The sequence below is a fragment of the Cupressus sempervirens genome, chromosome 5 (genome assembly GCF_028749045.1).
Source record: "Cupressus sempervirens isolate cs-2001-9-10 chromosome 5, ASM2874904v1, whole genome shotgun sequence".
In the NCBI taxonomy this organism is placed as follows: Eukaryota; Viridiplantae; Streptophyta; class Pinopsida; order Cupressales; family Cupressaceae; genus Cupressus; species Cupressus sempervirens.
The window spans coordinates 1008658263-1008681061 of NC_143122.1; the positions used below are offsets into that span (position 1 = coordinate 1008658263).

At 36.4% G+C, this 22799-nt stretch overlaps 1 protein-coding gene across 1 annotated transcript in view; it reads right to left on the minus strand.

Moving 5' to 3' along the window:
- The window catches only part of LOC149559349 (uncharacterized), a 125116-nt gene extending 110789 nt beyond the window's left edge, over positions 1–14327 (minus strand). The window contains 1 exon segment of the mRNA XM_089831359.1: positions 14030–14327. Coding sequence (XP_089687485.1) covers positions 14030–14212 — 183 coding nt within the window. The 5' untranslated portion in view covers positions 14213–14327.
- Between the last annotated feature and the right edge of the window lie 8472 nt (positions 14328–22799).

Genomic DNA, 22799 nt, shown 5'->3' on the forward strand with positions numbered 1-22799 from the left:
ATCAATTGTGAAGAAAAAAATATTTTTTCGCCCTTTCTTATGATTTTCTTACAAGAGTGGCAGGTAATACCAATCATGTGCTGGCAGGTAATACCAATCATGTGCTCCAACTATAACTAAGAAGATTTTTAGTTTTTATGAAACAAAATAACACTGCCATTTTGAGATGACAATTAGTGATGGACCCTATACTAAACATCTTGATTCTTGAATCAAACTATCATATTAAGTTTGATTTCTAATATAATTAGAAATTAAGTCAGCTAATTTCACTTTTTAGCCATGTTTACAAGGCAACCTGCTTTCTAATGTTTTGAGGGAGCAGCCTGCTTGGGCTCAACAACCAATCCTTTGGGTTTAGGATGAGATCCTTGGGGTTGGGGGCTTTCTTCTTGGACACAATCTTCTTCTCCTTGTTAGGCTATGTATTTATTACTTCAGCTATATTACCTTCCTCGCAATCATCTTACTGATGGATTGATGAGAAATTGAAATTGACATACAATACAATTCACAAATATTACCATATATCTTGCATATATCTTCCATCACTCTATAGTTTCTTCATTTTGTGCCATATATAGATTCTACACTTGTAAAATGTTGTGAGTGTCTTGTCTATATTCCTTCTCATGCCCTTTGCATCAATGCATACGTAAAGATAGCCATCTTGACCAATGAGGCTCGTTAGTCTTATAGTTTATTGAAACCTATAACCACTAAAAATGAAGAGGTATAGAGCATAAGGATCCTTGAGCATTGTAGTTGCTTCTGTAATCATCTACACATAAAGAGGATGAACAGCTGCGGACTTTGAACCCTCCATAAGGTAAGGCTTCTTTTCATTTGGCATCTCAAATTTTTTATTTTGCATGCTATGGATCTTCATTGGCAGTAGCCTCCACAAGTACTAGATTTTCAACGGCTTCCATTGCACTCGAAATGCCCATTGGGCATAACAGTATTATCCTTCACCATGATTTACTTTAGCCGGACCAAACTCAGTCTACTCTTTGAGGCTTCACAAAATTGGCAATGGCAATTCAGGCAACTCCAAGACCTTCGAATTAGTCATTAACGACTCTTCAATTTATATATGTGAGGATTTGATCTGCCAAATAATTTCTGCAAACTTCTAACAAAAAACAGAAATCTCCATGCACATATTCTATTCTAGTCCTACAGCCAAGAGGATTCAAGAAGCTCATATTTCAAACCCTCTTTATGAGAGATTCAAGACTCTATTTCGGAGTGCATATAAAAAATTTATTGTATTTCAGCACCTAATACATTCCACAAATATATAGGAGTTTAATATCCTACATTATAGGAAGAACCCCTAATCATATAATGAGTTGTTCTAACAACTCAAATACAATCCCAACTAATTACTCTCACACACCTATAATTGCCATGTGATTTGTGACACTATAATTTTAATACATGTGAGCATTAACATTGATTCCTAACAAATTTCAATCCTTCCTTTCATAAAAAAATCCTATGTTATGGTTCAAAAAGTCAATTTGTCTTTTTTTGGGTCTTGTCTCTTTATGCTAAGTAAACAGCCTCGAGATTCATAGTTCATGCACAATCTTGGAAATACATGCATTTCTACTTGTTAAATCCACAAGTTTGCAGATCATTGGAGTTGCAAAAAACTATGTTGTAATTGAAATTCTTAAGTTCGCAAAATATAAGACATTGTGTTCAATATACTCTAATGCATGTGGAAAGTTGTGTAAGGTCCCAAAACCACTCTCCCAAATGCTAGAGCTTTTCTCCACCTTCAAGGCTAGGGAATTCGTCTTAAGATGTAAATATATACTCGTCAACAGACTTAGTGTAATGTCCCCATCTTTTTAACATCTCAGTGGAGTTCTTAACCTTTACATTCTCCGAAGGTTAAGTGGAGAAATAAGGAGAAACTAATTAAATTAATTTTTTATAAAGTCATTAAATAAATAAAAATTAAAAGGTGACTTTATATTTAATTAATTTAATTTTCTAGAAGCACAACTAATTATTGTATTGGAAAGGGGGAAGCTTCTAGAGAGTGCATTTAATAGAAGTACAACTAATTATTGCCTTGGAAAAGGGGAAGCTTCTAGATAGTGCAATTAAATAATATTTTATTTCCTTTTAAAAGGGTGAGGGAAAAGAATAAATAGAGGCGAAAGCTTCATTTCTAGGCATCTAATTATTGTCAATTGCATTTGATATAAACTTAGGAGAAGAAACTAAGAGTTTCTGATTTCAATTAGCCATTGGAGAGTGTCAATTCTTTAGTGTTGCAACCTTTTGAGGTGGTGAAATATCCACTGAATTTGGCATTCAGGAGAGCTTCATTTTGGAGTTCTATTGTGCTTAAATTGGAAAATGCATTTATCGCTGGCTACTACAGTATGCGTGAACAATGTCGCGCTACAGTATTTATGCTTGATTCTGATTGCAACTTTTATCTCCATCTTTGGGCATCACTATTATCAGATTCCTCTTGCAACTATTAGTAGTTAGTATTGTAATTTTAGGCATATAATTTTGCTATTGTAATTGATAATGTAATGACCCCAATACGTTATAACTTCTTCAAACACCAAAAATCTTTATACTTCAGTTGTTTGACATTTCGTCAAACACTTTGCAAGCAAGCTCTGATACCACTGTAATGGCCCTCCACAAATTTGCTCTCAAAAAATGCTGATGAAAGCTCAAGGAATTTCATCAAACAATTCACATCCAAGGAACTTATGACTGATATAGTATTTCAGCTAGCTTTAAATTACTCTTTTTTCAATTTGCATCAATGAGAATCTTGTATTAGAAGACTCCAAATGGACTACACAATGACCTAACGTGAGTGTGCTACTAATTTTGACAATATTCAGTGCATACATATGATCTAAGCATGAGAAATGAACACCTACAGCCAACTGGCATTTTTACAAACAGTTGGTATGCAAACTAACTAGCTAATAAATAATGATATTGAATTGCTTAAATGACACCAGCAACTATTATCTTCTTAATTTGCAATGAAATTTCTAATACAAAGCTCATGAAATATGGCCAAGACTTTTGGCATTTACATGGATTACAAAATGATAATACTGGTATAATGCACGCTTACAGCTGAAACTTATAACACCTAAGAAAGCAATACTAATAAAGGAAACTGGTTGTAGATGGCTGTAATAAATTTTCTTCAATGCTGCCCCTTCTGCTTTGCTTTTCCGATTTGCCTTTTCGAACTGCTTTTTCGGATCTGCTTTTTAAACTACTTTTACGGATGGCTTTTTCCACCTGCTTTTTCGAGCTGTTTTTTCGTATCTATTTTTTCAGACTGCTACCCTGTTGAATCTCAAGACCATATCTTTCAATGGCGTCAAGATTTTCAGCTTGAAGGGATTTCGTCCTTCAAACTATTGAGACATAATCTCCAGAAAATTTTCCAATTTCTTTGATATTTCCAACCGTGCATAAAAGAAGCTCTTCCATTTCTTTTATAGTGTTTTCACAAGAGCTCCATCCTTCGTTTTCTCAATGTGGGATAAAACATAACTCCCTTTATGTAACTTATGTCTCCAATGTGTTATAAAATAAAGGGGACTCTTTTAATTTAAATATTTCCCACAAACTATAGTCTATGCATTAATAAAGTTAAATATTTAAATTTAACTTTATAAAATAGCTTTATCAATGCATAACAAATCTTATCAATGATAAACAAGTCTTCTTGTCGATTTTAAACAATTACCATCGACATACCGTTGCCACTGGATGTCCGCCCATGTCCAAGATGACTTACTATAAATATTAAGTACGCCCAAAGTTGCCTCAAAACCCCTCAAAAAGACCTGCAACTGAAACTATCTAGGCCAAATGGCCTCTAAGCCCCTTTAATGTCCTGGTTAGCCTACGGGACCGTGGGGAAATAGGCTAACAACAATATCATGCTATGAATGCTAAAAAGGGGACATTACAGATAATTCAGAATCAGATTTGGTATTATTATAGTCATTATTGTAAGCCCATTTGTCTTGGCAAACTCATAGCAACATTGTACATGGTAATGAATTCAATAAAGGAGACATATGTTGCATACTATTTGTTTGACAAAATGTCCATCTAATAGCATATATGATCGGCATAATAGTTGTATGCCAATTGTTTGTCAAAATGTCAGTTGGCCGTAGGTATGCATTATGTATCTAGTTTCCATGTATATGCATTAAAAAAATACTAAAAAGAACTACACTTGCATATTAGTTCATTGTAATATCATTTGTGAACATTCTAAATTTCTTAGCATCATTCAAACTATATCAAACAATCTAAAACACAAAAAATCAGAAAAGAGAAAGGCAGCATACAAGTGTTTGACAATATTCCTTGAGCTAAAATCAATCAGTTTGGGCAAGGGATATTACATTGGTATCAGAGTTAAATCTTTCCATCCTAAGGGTTTAGCAATCACATGCAACCATTTGGGGTTGGCTCTCAAAGATTTTACACTCGTAAGAGAGCTTTGATTAACAGGGAACAAGATTTTGATAAATAGCCAGACAACATGGGTGATAGGCAACAGCGTAGCCCACCAAGAGACAATAGGAATGAGGATTAGGAAACAAGGGAATTTTTTTCAGAACAATGATTATAGGACAAGAGCGGATGGCTCAAGCTTTGCAAGCACTAACCACCATGGTTGAGCACATGAACCCAAAGGACAGACGAAATCAGGAACAAGGAGATAACAGGAGTGCAGTGGGATCACCTAAAGCTCATAGAACTCTTTCTAGAACAACAAACAGGCCCACACGTCCTACCTTTGTCAAAGAGGAACCAGTACAAGAGCCAACAAAGGAAGCTGAGGATGGGACACTTGCAGATATCCTTATGGCCGCTAATGATGAATACGAATTATTTGCATCGCAGGTACGGAAGAGAATGACTTTTGAGAGGTTTGTGAACCAAAGAAGAGAACACTTCCATGCAGTCAAACAGAATAGGAGACCTTGTGACAAGGATAATGAATTCAAGCAGGCTACAGGGAAGCTTTCCTTGACTACATTTGATGGGAGTAGCAAAATGATAGTGCAAGCTTGGATTCACAACCTTGATACCTTCTTAGCACTAGGGCCTATGACAAAAGTGGAGGCGATAAAATATGCCACACTACATTTAGAGGGAGCTGCACATGATTGGTGGTACCATGGGATGGTTACCCTTCAGCATAACCAAGTGACTTCATATCAGGACTTCGTGGACAAGTTGGTAGAGAGGTTTAATGAGAAGGATTTAGAAGTCTACTTCAGGAAGTTGGCACAGTTGAAACAGACAGGCAGATTGCAGTATTTCATTAGTGACTTTCAGAGGTTATCTGTTATGGTACTAGATATATCAAATAGGAGATTGGTTGTTTTGTTCATGGAGGGATTATCCAAACCACTAAAGGGTTGGGTAAAAGCCTTTAATCGATTCAACCTGCAAGAAGCGATTAAGAAGGCTAGAAGTATGGAACAAGCAGCCCTGGTAAATAAATTTCAGTCAAAGGGTGCATCGTCTAGCAAAGACAAACCATTCTTCAAGAAACCTAAGAGAAATGAAACAAAAGATGAAAATAAAGATAAATCATTTACTCCTTTGGATAGAGAGACATTGAATGATTTAAGGAAGAAAAAACTATATTCTTATTGTAAAGGACCCTATGACATGAACCATGATTGACCTTTGAGGCCAACGGGGAAAGCAAACAAGGTTATGTGGACTTATTATGAGGATTCTGATTCTGAAAATTTAGTCCAGCAATCTGAAAATGAGGAATCAATTGAGCAAAAGGAAGGCACAGATGATATATTTGATGAGAAGACTGAGGGTAGACTTAAGGAGGCCCATCTCACTAGCGTACAACAAGAGGGATCATTCAGGATGAGAGGGGTATTAACTGGTCAGTGAGTTATTACTTTGCTTGATACAGGTGCTACTCACAATTTTGTTGATTCCAAATTGATTGAGAGGCGTGGGATACAGACAGAGCAATTTGAGGGTTTGAGAGTGAGGGTAGCTGATGGCTACATCCTCAAATGTGACAGGAAGATTATAGGTCTACCCCAAAAGATCCACAATTTTGATTTCAAAGCAGATTTTTATGTTGTTAACATGGGTGATACAAATTTGATCTTGGGTATGACTTGATTACATGACATACGGGAGTTCACTCTCAATTTGAGAGATATGGAGATGAAACTTCGGTCAGAGGGGAAGACCTATATACTTAAGGCCATTCATGACGATGGGTTTAGGATGATGTCTTGCAGACACATGGAGAGCTTGTCGAGACATGACCAGGTTGAGTGGGCAGCCTGTTGGACTTTAATGCCATCACAGGGGCAGCAAAAATCAGAATATCACCCAGACATATAGGACCTGAGAATCAAGAACTACAAGGTTTTTAGTGAAATACCACCAAATAGACCTCCAGATAGAGGCATTGAGCATATTATTGAGTTACAGGAGGGTGTTAAACCCATCATGATCACACCCTATAGGCATCCAAAGAGATTGAAGGATGAGATCGAGAAAACCATCAAAGAACTACTGGCCATGGGGCATATTAGACCGAGTAAGTCACCTTTCACTTCTTCTGTACTTTTGGTGGAGGAGGATGGAACTCTTAGGATGTGCATAGATTAATGGGTCCTGAACAAGAAGACTATAAAAAATAGGTACCCCATCCCACAAATTGATGAGTTATTAGATGAGTTACATGGAGCATGTTTCTTCTCCAAAATTGATTTGAGATCAAGCTATCATCAGATCCGAGTCAGAAAGCAAGATATAGAGAAGATGACATTTAGATTTTATTGTGGCCATTTTGAGTTTGTAGTTATGCCATTTGGGCTAACTAATGCTCCAGCTACTTTTCAGTCCATAATGAACAGGGTTTTTCCGCATCAACTGAGGAAATTTGTGTTAGTCTTCTTTGATGACATCTTGGTGTATAGTAGGACATGGGATGAGCATGTGTGGCACTTAGACACTGTGTTGAGCATTCTGAGCAGGGAGTCTTTGTATGCAAAGGAGTCCAAATGTGATTTGGGATTATCAAAGTTATTATATTTGGGTCACATTATTAGTGCTCAGGGAGTACGCATGGATCTTGAAAAGATTTGTGCTATTATTAAGTTACCTACTCTAGTGAACCTGACACAATTGAGAGGATTTTTGGGGTTGTGTGGGTTCTACAAGAGGTTTGTTAGTGGATATTCTAGGCATGCAGCACCCTTGATGGACTTGATGAGAAAGGGGGCTTTCTTATGGACTCTTGAGGCACAGGAGTGTTTTGATAAATTCAAAGAGTTGATGACTTCTTGTCCAGTGCTAGCATTACCAGATTTTAACAAACCTTTTGAGTTGCATCGTGATGCATCTGGTGAAGGTGTTGGAGCGGTGCTTATACAGGAGAAGCACCCGATTGCTTATGAGAGTAGGAAGCTCAGGGGGGCTGAGAGGAGCTTCAGCATTTATGATAAGAAAATGTTGGCCATAATGCATGCTTTGGCCAAATTCAGGCAGTATTCAGTGGGTAGCAAATTCAACATAAAAACTGACCACAATAGCCTGAAACATTTCCTGGGGCAGTGAGATCTTAACGACAAGCAACAAAAACAAGTAAGTAAATTACAAGCATATGATTTTAATATTGCCTATTTCAAGGGGACACAAAATGTAGTAGCAGATGCCTTGTCACGAAGACCCCACTTGAGCTTGATGACCGATATATCAAAGGATTGGAGACATTTGATCCTTGTAGAGTATGCAAAGGGTACATGAGCATCGAGATTCATAGATGGATTGATCCAGAATAGTGATTTCACCCTTGTGAATGACATCATCATTTACAAAGGGCGCATTTATTTGGTGCCAGGGTCAAAGGTGAAGAGGATGGTGTTGAGAGTTTATATTGACTCACGTATGGCAGGACATCCAAGTTTTTACAAAACCTTCCGGCAGATTCATGAGCATTTTTCTTGGAAAGGGCTTAAAGACAAGCTATTGCAATACTTGCCAGCATAATAAACAAGAGCACTCTTATCCAACCGGCTTATTTAAGCCACTTTCGGTTCCTGACAGGAAGTAGGAATGTTTATCCATGAACTTCATCATAGGATTGCCGAGAGCCCAGGGTAGAGACTGTATATATGTTGTCGTTGATCAGCTTACAAAGTTTGCCCACTTCTTCCCAATCAACACTACATACACTGCTACACAGGTGGCAAATTTATTCTTCAAAGAGTTATTTAGGTTGCATGGTTTACCTCAAAGCATTGTCAACAATAGGGATAGAAGGTTTATGAGTCACTTCTAGCAAGAGTTGTTCAAATTGTGAGGGACAGAACTCACTCCGAGTACTAGCTAGCACCCCCAGACAGATGGTCAAATAGACATAGTGAACAAATGGGTGGAGGGATACCTCAAGAATTACATAGCAGGACAACATAAGGCTTGGGTTAAGTAGATATATCTATGTGAATACTGTTATAATTCTACTTATCACATGTCTATCTAGATGTCACCATTCATGGCATTATATGGATATGAGGCACCCAGTTTCATGGATTTGTTTTTATTAGATAGTAGAGTGCCCAGTGATGGAGACTTATTAAAGGAAAGCTAGGACATTGTGAAGGCTCTTAAGGATAATATCACTAAAGCACAGAATCAACAAAAGCAATATGTTGATCAGAAGCGGACTAAGTGGACTTTTGAGGTAGGTGATATGGTGTATTTGATGCTATAACCTTACCGCCAGTCCACCCTCAAGAAGAGTGGTGCTGAAAAAATTAAGTCATGTTATTATAGGCCTTTTAGGGTGATCAGGAGAGTTGGGAGAGGTGGCTTACGAGTTGGATTTGTTGGCAAAGAGCACAGTCCATAATATGTTTCATGTGTCACGTCTCAAAAAGGCATTAGGACGTCAGATTGTTCCTTCTACAATGTTTCCACCCTTGGACGATGAGGGGAAATTGGTTTTAGTACCAAAGGCTATCATTGAGTTTAGGAAGAGGAATTTGAGGAAATGTACTATCAAGGAGTACTTGGTGAAGTGGAAGGACTTGCTAGTCGAGGATGCCACTTGGGAGAGTGAAGAAATTTTGCAACATCTAGAGTTGAGATTGCTTAGGGACAATCAATTTCAAGAGGGGCGGACTATAATGTCCCCATCTTTTTAGCATCTCAGTGGAGTTCTTAGCCTTTACATTCTCTGAAGGTTAAGTGGAGAAATAAAGAGAAATTGATTAAATTAATTTCTTATAAAGTCATTAAATAAATAAAAATTAAAAGGTGACTTTATATTTAATTAATTTAATTTTCTAGAAGCACGACTAATTACTGTGTTGGAAAGCGGGAAACTTCTAGAGAGTGCATTTTCTAAAAGTACAACTAATTATTGCCTTGGAAAGGGGGAAGCTTCTAGAGAGTGCAATTCAATAATATTTTATTTTCTTCTAGAAGGGTGAGGGAAAAGAATAAATAGAGGCGAAAGCTTCAGTGCTAGGCATCTGATTATTGTCAATTGCATTTGATATAAATTTGGGAGAAGAAACTAAGGGTTTCTAATTTCAGTTAGCTATTGGAGAGCATCAATTCTTCAGTGTTGCAACCTTTTGAGGTGGTGAAATATCCACTGAATTTGGCATTCAAGAGAGCTTCATTCTAGAGTTCTATTTGTGCTTAAATTGGAGAATACATTTATTGTTGGCTGCTATAGTACGCGTGAGCAGTGTTGCGCTACAATACGCGCGCTACAATATTTATGCTTGATTCCGGTTGCAACTTTCATCTCCATCCTTGGGCATCACTATTATTAGGTTCCTCTTGCAGCTATTAGTAGTTAGCATTGTAATTTTAGGCATATAATTTTGTTGTTGTAAGTGATAATTCAGAATCAGATTTGGCATTATGGTAGTCATTATTGTAAGCCCATTTGTCTTGGCAAACTCATAGCAACATTTTACATGGAAATGAATTCAATAAAGGAGATATATGTTGCATACCATTTGTTTGATGAAATGTCCATCTAATAGTATATATGATCAGCATAATAGTTGTATGCCAATTGTCTATCAAAATGTCAGTTGGTTGTAGGTATGCATTCCATATCTAGTTTCCATGTATATGCATTTAAATAATACCAAAAAGAAGTGCACTTGCATATTACTTCATTATAAGAGGCATCGTAATATCATTTGCGAGCATTCTAAATTTTTTAGCATCATTCAAACTATATCAAACAATCTAAAACACAAAAAATCAGAAAAGAGAAAGGCAGCATACAAGTGTTTGACAATAGTCCTTGAGCTAAAATCAGTCAATTTGGGCAAGGGATATTACACTTAGGGTGGTTAAAGGCTAACTATGAGAGTGAGGGATCTCTCCTACTCTTTGAGCTCAACTCAAACTTGAGAGGGTGTTCCTAGAGCTATGCATTAATAAACATTCAAATAAAATACAATGAAAATCCAATATAACTCATAGCAGCTATACACAAATGTAAAGTTAATGCCATAACTGCCAGTAGGTTAAGCTTAACTAGCCGCAAAAAACATCTTGATGGCTACTTAATAATTTGCACATGCATCTAATAGAAAATGACAGTGTTACAATTTCTTGAGTTGCAGTTATAATTTCATAGGCATTGGCAAAATGTGAAGATGTTGAAACGGTTCACAAAACATGCTTATGTAACATTTTATTTTACTTAAATTTTATCCTTGGTTTGCAAAAATGAATTAAAACAACCACCATTTATCTACTTCCACTTCCTATACTGTAACCAGTTATTGATGATTTCGAATGTATGTGAAAGGTCTTAATCTTTAAAACCTGATTGTAACCCGTTATTGATGATATAGTGTAAACATATCTACTTAAAGATCCTTCATCAAACTCAAAACATTCTTTGAAGCTCAGTACTGACACTCTACTGCCAAAACCCTATAACTAACAGTGAAAAGTGCTGGTCCCAATTTGCAATGGTACAATGGTGTAACACAAGTCACATGTGAAGAAAAATTTAAAAGTAGAGGACATGTGATTTTACAATGGGTTGAAAAGAAAATAAATAAAGGTTCTCCCATTGAAAGGTATGAAAGTGATTTTCCGGCCCTAGGTCTAGAATATTGTATTCAATAGAATATGAAGGAACTATAGTTTATGTCCTACACCACTCTTGTATTAAAAATTGTTGAAAAAGTCTCAATTGTATACCACAAAAAAAAAAAGCACTATCATCAGATCTAATAGTTGCTTTGGTGGATAGCCAACTGATCCTCAGCATTTGGCCAAGCAATCCACTATGAATACACCCTTCATATGGTGGAAATTGTTTTGCTCTTTAACGGATATCTATGCCACACTCAACCGAAGCTCACTTCTTACATTGTATGGTCTAGTCCTCCAACTAGAATTCAATATACTGCTATGCTCCTGTTCAAATTTCACTTTCTTGAATTGTTTGAGTCACTTGTTACCACTCTGCACTCCTTTAGTCCTAGGAACACACAAGCCACGAATGACATTTATGGCACCATTGCACTGTTGCAATTATTTTGGTATAAAGACAAAGTTCTGGTGTACAACTGGTTGTGCATTGAACAAAGATTGCTGCAACAGCACAATCAACTTCAGAATCATGCAAGAAGAGGCACTTCAATCAATTGTTTTGGAAGTCATGCCATGGAATACTCTAGTTTCACCCCCATCTACAATCCACAGGAATTCATTAAGTTGCATAGCCACTGGCAAATATTTTCCCTCTACCCTAACCAACATTCTCAATGTGATGATCATCAATGTGTAATTAGTAAGCTCTCCCTTCTACTTCCAACAAAGTAACACATTAGAAGTTTAGCATTCCAAGAATCTGCATTAGTATTTTGTTGAGAAAAAGTTAGGCTTTGATTATGTTGTTAATGCCACCGAAAAATATTGATAGCTTCCCTAATATACATGATCTGAATAATATTACTCTCTCTTTATCAACTTAGATTCCGCCTTTTCTTTTTCAATGGAATGATGTCACTCTAGCTTGATTTGATGTCATGTTAGTCTTTTTGTGTCCAACTATGTTTTAGTCTTTTTGTGTCCAATATGCATTAATCACTTCTGAGCTTGTGCATGGTTGTCAGATATTAGTTGTTACTGGTTATCAACAACTGTGTTTTTTTTGGCAATTGTCAAATACTTTACATGTACTTCTAGTAGGTAGTCCAATTGGACACACGATCCTCCCTAATCTAAATTTGGATTCTATGTGCACAGACTTGAAACATTGTGTGCAAACTTGATCACATCATTAGTTTTGTGCCCTAAGTTTTTGCTGAGTAAACTCATGACTTTCTGTCAGCAAGTTTCTGGTGAGTGTGCCCAAAATTTGTGGAAAATACTTGCAAGGTACTAAAGCCTATCACTGCAACTCGTGCTACAAATCAAAAATGTTTTCTTTTGGCTTGACAGACATTTTTTTTGCCATTTAAATATTTATGTAAATGGTGTGCACCATAAAGCTCTGTGTGGTTTTGAAGGTCTTCATTTGGGCTTGGTGGCAGAGGCATCACCCCTTGATCCTGCTATATATCACAACAGGCAACTAGCTAGGTGTGAAACCCCCAAAGCCCACTAGAGCTGCTCATACGCCCATTAAGAATATTTCCCTCAAATACCCGACTAGAAGTGCTGCCCCTTAACACCAAAAGGGGTGCTGTCCCCAGACTCCCCACTAAACTCGGTTGATATATTTTGTAGCTGTATTTTGCCTAAAAAAATTCCACAATAAAAAATGAAAAACTAAATCACATTTAAGTTGGCCAGATTTTTCCAAGTTAATAAATTTTGGCCTGGAGCACAAGTTGAGTCCAAGTTTACATAATATGCCTTGAATAAGGCAAATAATAATCTCCATTTACAATTACTTCGTGTGTTCTTAATATGTGTTACCAGTATCAAAGGTATGCACAAAATTAGTTTCAATCCAACTGGAAAAATAGGCCCAAGAGAATAACACCACAACTCAGAAAACAATAACTCTAATTCTAATGTTCTTGAACAGGGTATACGTCTAAATATTGACACTCTTCCTGATGGCATTTACCTGGGTACGTCTATAAACACATACCCCAATGCTAAAGGCATATGGATATATACAGAAAAAATCCTTATAATATATTTCGAATTGCAGTATGGTGCAAATTCAAATTGTTCGTTTGTAATGGCTGTAAGAACTTAAAAAGTCCATGATCAATGATTGCTTACAATGTAGATTGTATGCACATGAGTACAATAAAAGCTTCATAATTTGAGATCAGATCAATCTAGCCTACAACAGACCATCATGCAACGAAAATGATTTTTTAATTTGTATGAATTCAGACCCCAATACTGGTGGCCTTAAAACTGGGTACATGCAATGTCAACCAACGCCCTTCAATCACCTCCAGAGAAAAATCAAGAATACTAGTTCTTATATTGAATAAAAACCAAGAGATTGCTCATCATAACCATATGCCTGACTGTTTGAAAACATAATCTAATACAAGAGGCCTAATAGTGAACGCATGCACCAACCCATATAGCCTCGAAAACTATACCTGGACAAGCTAGCAGATACTGGCAAAAAGAAATTCATTGTTACACTAAATAAGTAACTACGGCATCATCCAAAATAACAAAATATCACTAGTTATCAGCTTTTAAAAAAAGACTCTAATATGATAGTCTGGAAGTGACTAGTTGCAAAAGTTACAGGTAAAAGCCTCGAAAACAAGTGATGCATCACCAAGGAGGGTAAAAAAAATGCTCTTTTTCAAACTTCATAAATCGATCGCACATCACATTGATATGCCCACCTGTGGTTATCAAGTATTTCTGTTGACAGGACCAATTTAATAGGAAAATAATTACGCTAAATCAGAACATGTCAATAAAAAATGCTGAAACTTTAACACGGAATTAACTATAAGAAAATTACAAGAGCATTTAGATCAAAGGCACGTTCTAATTCGATATCATTAATGTCTTTGGCCAAATCCTCTTGTTCTTGTTGTCGCTGAGAATAATTCCTGTCAAATTGATCAACATTTCCCCTTCCATTATTGTACATCTGTGGCTGCTGCTGCGAATTGTATTGCCGAGACAATGTAGCATCTTCCATCGTTGCGTGATTAGCAGACCCTCTCAGCCAGAATCACACATTGCCTAATATGGCTAAATTACTCGACTTGTCATGGTACTAAAAGGCCCAAAACAGCAACAAAATCGACATCCAAATTTTTCGCCTACAAAATATAAAATTTCAATTACCCACCAAGAAAGAAGTTGAAGAGACAGAAACTTTCCGAAAAAAAATCAAAAGAGATAATATAGACAGTACTGAATTAAATCATCGCAAAACGCCAACTATAAAGGGGAAGATGGAGATCAAATCAGACCGACTTGAATTGGGGACCAAATGGTTTGAAGAAAAGGAGACTCCACAAGACCCCTACTTATACCAATCTAAGCCACAAGTCAGCCCAAAACACAAATTAAATATATATATATACATAAATTAAATGCCACAAGTCGGCCTGCAACAATAATTAAATGTCCAAAAATTGATATTTGAACAAAATTGTGATATCTCCTAGCTTCAATTGAATTAGAATGCATGCTTTGAACCGTAGGTAGTACTTTAGGTCCTCTACAAACCCTTAAATGTGAAAGGGTTGATTCCCCAAGGAAAAGTGTACATCCATCCTGAAAGTCATGCATAGAAACCCGTCGCGTAGTTTGTCAAAAATTGATACTCTAGGAGAATTGCCATATCTCCCAACTTATAATGAATTAGAGCTTTCGCCTTGGACCATAGAGAGTAATCTATGCCTTTTTCAATCCCTGAAGTGTGCAACCTCTTATTCATTAAGGATAATTAGTTATAGGGCCTGCAACAGGCACCCACAAACTAGAAAAACACAGTTCCAACAGCAAGGTAAATATAGTTCAAACTTCAACTCAATCCATCCAATCTATATGCAATCATGAGGAAAGGTTCCCCAATGTGTCTCCAACACATCCCAAATCATTAAAGCATAGCTCCACCAAAATCCAAGATCGATGCTCCTCAATACTTAACCAAAATCCCTCCAATCATGTAAGATTGCAAGCAAGCCTAGGATGCTCCTGCATCAGACACCCCAAGTTCAAAAATATGTTCTAGTAACTAGAAGAACATCTTTTGAGATTCAACAAATAAATCCCAAACTGGTTCTTCACATACATGTCCTCCAAGTCTTCAACTTGCACATTCTTTCCCTTATTTTTCTTTTTCTTCTTCACATCCACCACATGTGTTCCATAGGTCTGCTTCCAACCTTCTCAAAATTTGCCAACTCAACTCGGCTGCCAATACTCAGGTTCCTCCTATCAAGCTCTTCATTCTACAAAGGAATCAGGGAAAACTTCCTACCACCTTTCTCAATAGTAAACACATTCCTAACACAATCATGCACAACCCTGCAATCATACTGCCAAGGTCTACCAAGTAACTGTTCATATCTACAATATCACACAACACTTGATCCTTATACTGCCCAATCTGTAAATCAACAAGGCATTGCTCCCTCACTTCCAAAGCATGCTCACCTTGTAACTAGCCAATCCTATAAGGATAAGGATTTCTTATTCTCTTCAAACCAAGTTTCTGAACCATCTCTTTAGCAACAAGGTTATCAATACTACCACCATCCATAATCACCTTGCAAATTTTGCCACTAGACTACAACAAGTCCTAAACAAACTAGTCCTCTAACAAGAATCCAATGTCCTCTCACCAACTAATACTTGTCGAGCTCGCAAACTCTCTCCTTTCTCAAGTTGACTATCTTGGACTGCAACCTCATTCACAACAACAATTGTCCTTCCAATCGGACATTCAAAAGATCTATGCCCTTCTTGACCACACTTGAAACAATTACCTCTGAACCCACCTCCACCTATCCTCCTTTTCTGTTCAATAGGTTCTGATTCATCTTTTGCTTTCAATTTAGCTTGTGCTGAGTTGTCCTGCTTCTCCTTCCCTCAGGAACTACCTTGATTCTTCCTCTTTAGCTTCTCCTCTGCTCTCAAAGCATACTAATAAGCATCTTCAACTGAAGAAATATTCAGCATACCAACCTCATCCTAAATATTGAATCTCAAACCATCAATATACCGAGCTACCTTCTCTTTTGACAATTCTTTATGCCTAGACCGAATAGTCAACTTGTAGAACTCCTCGGTATAATCTTTCACAGTCATATCTTTCTGCTTCAAATTAAACAACTTCTTAAACAACTCAAGTTCATAATTAGCAGGAATGGACTTTGCCTTCAACTTAGTCACCATCAACCTCCATCTAGTGATCTTCATTTCACCTTTCTCTGCTCTATCTCTTTGTAGTTCTTTCCACCAAAGAGCAACATGTCCCTTCAGCTTAGTCTGTGCTAACCTTACTCTGAGTGGATCCTCAATATCCTAAAGCTCAAAGTAGTCTTCCAATTCACCAATCTAATCAATCAGGTCTTCAAGATTCAAAGTACCTAAGAAATTAGAAACCTCCATCTTATGCTTCAGCTTCAATTGAGATCCAGGTCAAGCAAACTGACCAGCCCTAATTCCAATAGGTCTCTCCACATGATCATTTCTGCCCTCACTACTCGATCTAGCAACTTCAAAGTCTTCGACAACTTCTTCATAACTACCTTCAATACCCACATGCCTAGGTACACCACCTAAAGCACTTACAATTTTAGCAATCATGTCACTCTTCATCAATGTTATCTAAGATTTGAAACTGGCTTTAACCTCCTCCATCTTAGATACAAAATCTGCTTTAACCTTCTTTGAGATTTGTCCTTCTATAGCATCACTAAGATCATTAATTGCCCTAGGGTCCAATCTTATTGGAGGCATCTTCCAAAATTTTAGCAAACCCTAAGCAAAAAATCCATTAATCTAAAAGATTAATTAGCCACAAGATCAACCTTCTTCGTAGATCCTTGTGTAAACTACCTCAACCTTGGCAATCTGTCAACACACTCAAGAACAACCTTCGCTTTGATACCACCTAATGCAGTGCAAGGTAGGAGAATCCCCAAAGAGATGTCATATCCCCCATCAATACAACCACACAATGGAAACACAACAACAAGAAGCAACAATGCAAGATTTGATACCAAATTACAATAATTTGTTCATAAAATATAACTGATTACATGCAATATGCCCGCCTATAAGGCCTTTCGAGTTAGGGCCAAATAAAAATAATAATTACAAAATTAGTTATACAAGATCCAACAAGATCTAACTTACAAACTAATCTCAGCTAGTCCTGATACACAACTAGATAAGAACACCAAGAAGAATCCACACTTGTACCCGTAGGTCCACCAAGAGATCCTCTAGTTCCTAAGTCACAGCTCTAGCTCTTCAAATTCTCATCTATCCTTCATTCCATCCCCACTGAATGACTGAAAGACTCCACAAGAGCCCTGCTTATACCAATCTAAGCTACAAGTCAGCCTAGAACACAAATTAAATACAAATCGCCACAAGTTTGCTTGCAACAACAATTAAATGTCCAAAAATTGATATCCAAGAAAAATTGCGATATCTCCTAGCTCCTATTGAATTAGAACTCATGCTTTGAATCATCGGTAGTACTTTAGGTCCTCTAAAAATCATTAAATGCATAAAGGTTTATTCCCAAAGGAAAAGTGTGTATCCATCTTGAAAGTCATGCACAGAAACTCGTCACACAGTCTGTCAGAAATTGATACTTTAGGAGAATTTTCATATCTCCCAACTTATAATGAATTAGAAGTTGTGCCTTGGATCATAGATACTACTCTATGTCCTCTTCAGTCCTTGAAGTTTGTAGCCTCTCATTCATTAAGGATAATTAGTTATATGGCCTGCAATAGGCACCTAGAAACCAGAAAAAAATAGTTCCAGCAACAAGGTAAAAACAGTTCAAACTTCAACTCAATACATCTATGAAATCATGAGGAAAGGTTCTCCAATGTGTCTCCAACACATCCCAAACCATGAAAGGATATCTTCATTAGAATCCAAGCTCGATGCTCCTCAATACTTAACCAAAATCCCTCCAAACATGCAAGATTGCAAGCAAGCCTAAGATGCTCCTACATCATTTTGTGTCTTCCATTTATGGAAAAAAAACCATACTCATCCAACCTTGAAATAGGCCTTTCTAGCTGCATTGAATGGTGAAGAAATGAAGAGAAATGTACCTTTTGTTGGAATTCTTTAGATTATGCAATCACTTGAACTTGTAGTTTACTGTCAAATCAATTTGCAGAAATGTAAACATGAAACATAACATATTCAATAACAAATTTGACACAATGATTTAATTTGGAAACCCAATTTGGAAAAAACTAGTAGTAACATGCTACTCATTCTCACTCTTCCAAAGTGATGCCCTATGAAAGGCCAACCCTATTAAAAGTTACAATGTACACTGTTAAATGTGACCTGATTAAAGGATTTCAATCACCCTATTAGGAGTGAGCCTTGCCATATCCATAAAATATTTTCATCACGCATGCATCCATTAGATTATGCAATCACTTAAACTTGTAGGTTACTATCAAATCAATTTTTAGAAATGTAAACATGAAACATAATAGATTTAATAACACATTTGACACAATGATTTAATGTGGAAACTATTGGTCAATTTGCCCTCTCGCCAAAATCACTACATTTGAATTCAAAAGATAAATGGTCACTTCTTGTGCTTTAATATTAAAAAGAAAACCATGGAATATAATATCATATGGTCAGAAGCTGGAAGTCAATGGGCCTATGATGCTACAAAGTGAAGAGGTCCATAAGATTGGGGAGTCCAAATTATGAAGATGAGATGCTATGATAGGGAGTCCATCGTAAGATCATAATAGCCAAGGTCATTGTAGAATCGGTAAAGTAAAACATAAGGTTCAAGGGTCTTGTGATAATATGATATGGCGTAGCATCAGGAGGGAAAGTTAAAAGGTTCACGATGCTATGATGTGATTAGGAGATCATAGGGAAAATTTTCAAAGGTTTTGATGTTACCTCGTGCTCGTAAGGTTGGGATGTCATATGATCAGAGGGTCGTAGCATCGAAAAAGGAGATAGAAAAGCTTAAACACTAGTCGAGTGGTTGGAAGCCCTAAAGGGGTCATCTCTGATATTATGAAAATGCTTTTATCATAGCATCGGGAAGGAGAAAAATTAGTGTTACGATGTTACAAAGTGGAGGATGTCATAGGATCGTGGATGGAAAAAGATTGAGCTTCGATGCTACAGAGGTCAAAGGATGTTGTCAGATCTAGATGTCGTAAGATCAAGGATGTCATAAGATCATAAGGCCAAAGATGAAGACATGATATCTTACGATGAAGCCAGATTTCATAAGGTCGTAAAGGGAATTTCGTCGGGTTCTAATCTTACGCTGAGAACATGTGGGGTCCACTCTTCTGAAGGGTGTCAGGTGGGTGTTGAGGTGGATAAGTTGATATGGTCAACTACGCTGAGACTTTGCTGGGGTGGAAAAATGAAATAGGATTATTGGCCCACATTTCCCATCTTGATTGCAAAATTCAATTGACTTTGTTGATTTGTTGAGCCAGAAGCGAGAAAGATAGGGTTTCTTGCATGATTCAATCTTCATGATCGATTTCAACCACTCTCCAATGAATGTTGTGCCCAATGAATAAGGGAAAACACTCCATCATCTCTAGTTTTATCCATCTACTTGGTTAGAGTGATTTAATGGCATCGGTTCTATCCTCTCAAGGCTTAGTTTCGTAAAATATTGGAATTCATTATATTTGAATCTATACGATTTTCTCTAGATTTGCATGATTGTTCTCTGCAATCTTAAATGGTAGTGGTTGAGTTTAGTTTAAGATAGAAAAAATCTCAGTTATGCCTGAGCTATAAAGGCAAATTTTGTAATCTTTGTAAGTTGTTGATCTTTTTTCTGAATTCTCTAGTATTGCTTCATGTGTACTATTGTAATTTCTCATGCCTCTGAACCATTGTAATCCTCTGCTAAGTCTCTTTTAGCCATTAACACATTGTGCAAGGTTCTTTGCCTCTAATTAATGTTTTGTCTATGTTTAGTAATTTGAATGACTGTATCTACTTTGACATTTGAATGATATTAAGTGGAGTTCTTCCTATACCATTCTTTTGTTTTCTGATTTACATGTAATTGTTGAATTAAGCAAGGTCTAAATCTATATTCTTTGAGGCTAGAACTAGTTGATTGTGCATTCATGTGCAGAGATGAGTTCAAGCACTCTATTTTGGTGTATCACCTCTTTAGGTTAGAATAGGTAGATTGCTTTCATGCATTCCTTCTCTCTTTTCCTCTCCAAGTGTAGTTATGTGCACCCTGATAACAAAGGAAGCCAACCTTCTCCAGAGATTCAACCTCATAGTTCAAGTCCCACAACTTGGAGGTTGTTTCCATGTTTCACAAGGTTGTCCTTAGGTAAAAACTTTGGACAAGGGTGCAAGCTTTTGTCACAACAAAAACCCAATTTGGAAAAAAACCAACAATAACATGCTACTCATTCTCACTATCCTAAAGTGATGTCCTATGAAAGGCCAACCATGTTAAAGGTTACATGCACATTGTTAAATGTGACATGGTTAAAGGATTTCAATCACCTTATTCGAAGTGAGCCTTGTTAGAGGACTTTAGATCATTCACTTGGAATGTCACTTGTTAAAGGATTTACAAATGAGTGGTAGGTCAACCTTAATCCAAAGGATTTACCCTAGACTGATACAATGATTAGAGAGTAGCAATAAGGCGTGATCTGACAACAACTTACAACTTCATTTGCAGATTATAGATCTCTATTTTAGTCCTCTATCTTGCCTAGCTTTCACACTTTTCAACTCTAATAGCTTGTTCACCCTTCAAGCATCCATACCCTTAAGCCTTCTTGCTTTGTTTGCAAATGCAGTCTCTTCTCTTAGGTCACTGAATGAAGCAAATACCCTAGACTTCTTGTCTTCCTTAGGTTCTTGCACATGACAACCTTTTCTTCTAACCAACCATCTCTATAAATAGAGAATTAAGATATTTTTTTGTTCAAGCTCCATTGTCAATTTTAAGGTTAGGTTAGATTAGGTAGGATTCAACTAAACTTTACTTGACTTACACTAAAATTGACTTTGCTCAGCTCCAACTGATTTTTTTGGTTGGCTAGCACTAGCTGTGCTTGGCACCTACTTGTCCACTCGATTAAGCTTGGTAGACAAACTTCGTTTAACTTGTTCTTCTAAACTTAATCAATGTGAGCAATCTTTGCAACCTTAAGTAGATTATTAATGCACTATAATATCATTTTCTTCAATCCTTGTACTTTTTTCATATCATAACTCAACCTTTCCTTTGGGTGTTATTATTACCTCATTTGATCAAATCTTCTTCATCAATCAAAGAAATGATAGTACTTAAATCGTATAAGCAATTGTCTTACTAGTAAGTAGTAGGTTTGACATCAATGACAAAACAATGACTGAAACACATTTATCATACTTGTATCAATATGTTTTCAACACCTTTACCCCAATTAATGCTGTACACACAAGGAATTTGCTAGATATGACTCACATATTTTGATTTGATAGTCGATTCATCTCTTTTACATTGCGTAGATTTTATGGGTCTATATCATGACTGTCTTCCTTTTGTCTGGCTACAAATAACAACAAAAATACCATAATAAATTATGTTAAAAAAAATTGGAAATTGATAGAGTACAGTAGCAATTGGAGTTCAAAGCATATATGTGATAGGAGATCACAAATCTATGAAACTCTTCTCTACTAATCCTTGTGATCAAATTTGAGAAGATAAAAATTTTAATTTATTGCTGATATAACAAGCAATTTGGGAGTCTTTCAAAAAAAAATCATTTGATATTATAGTTGTTTTTGTCTTTGCAAATATGCTAATCATTCCTAGGCTTATTTTCTTGATAACAAAATAGTGTTTTGTTCTAATGTTCCTTTCCTCATATTTCCTTGAAAAAATTTCAAACATTGATAACATGCAATTTGTAGGGATATTATAAAAATGCTTACCTGTTGTTAAGTTGACTAAATTGATTAAGAGGAATAAGTAACCAGATTTCAAAATCAACAATTTGATCAACTGATTACTTGTAGTTTGTAGGGATATTATACAAATGCTTACCCTTTGTTAACATGTTACCCTAGGTGAAATAGTCAAGCCAAGGCATCTAATAAAATTGTTGTTAAAATTCTTAAGAATGGTGTCAATGATGATGGTGACATGCTTATCCAACTCAATCCAACACTATAGGCTTATAGAAATTTCATTTGAATGTCCACTAGAGCTACTCCATATTCCTTTTTGGGGGGAATCTATATTTCCTGTCAAGATTGAATTATCCTCTATTTGAGTGTCATAATGTGATCTTATTCCAAATGAAGAATATAGAGTATTAAGACTACAATAACTAGAATTGTTATATGAGAGAGGACGAAGAGCCTATGATCATTTAAAGGCTTATCAAAAAAGATTGTCCCATTAGTACAAAAACACATTTAAGTCTAGATAATTCCAAGTGGATGATCTAGTCCTTAGTGAAAGTCTTAATAATTAATAGGACTGTGGAAAGAAAGGAAAAATTGAACCAAATTATTTAGGTCATTTTATGATTATTAGT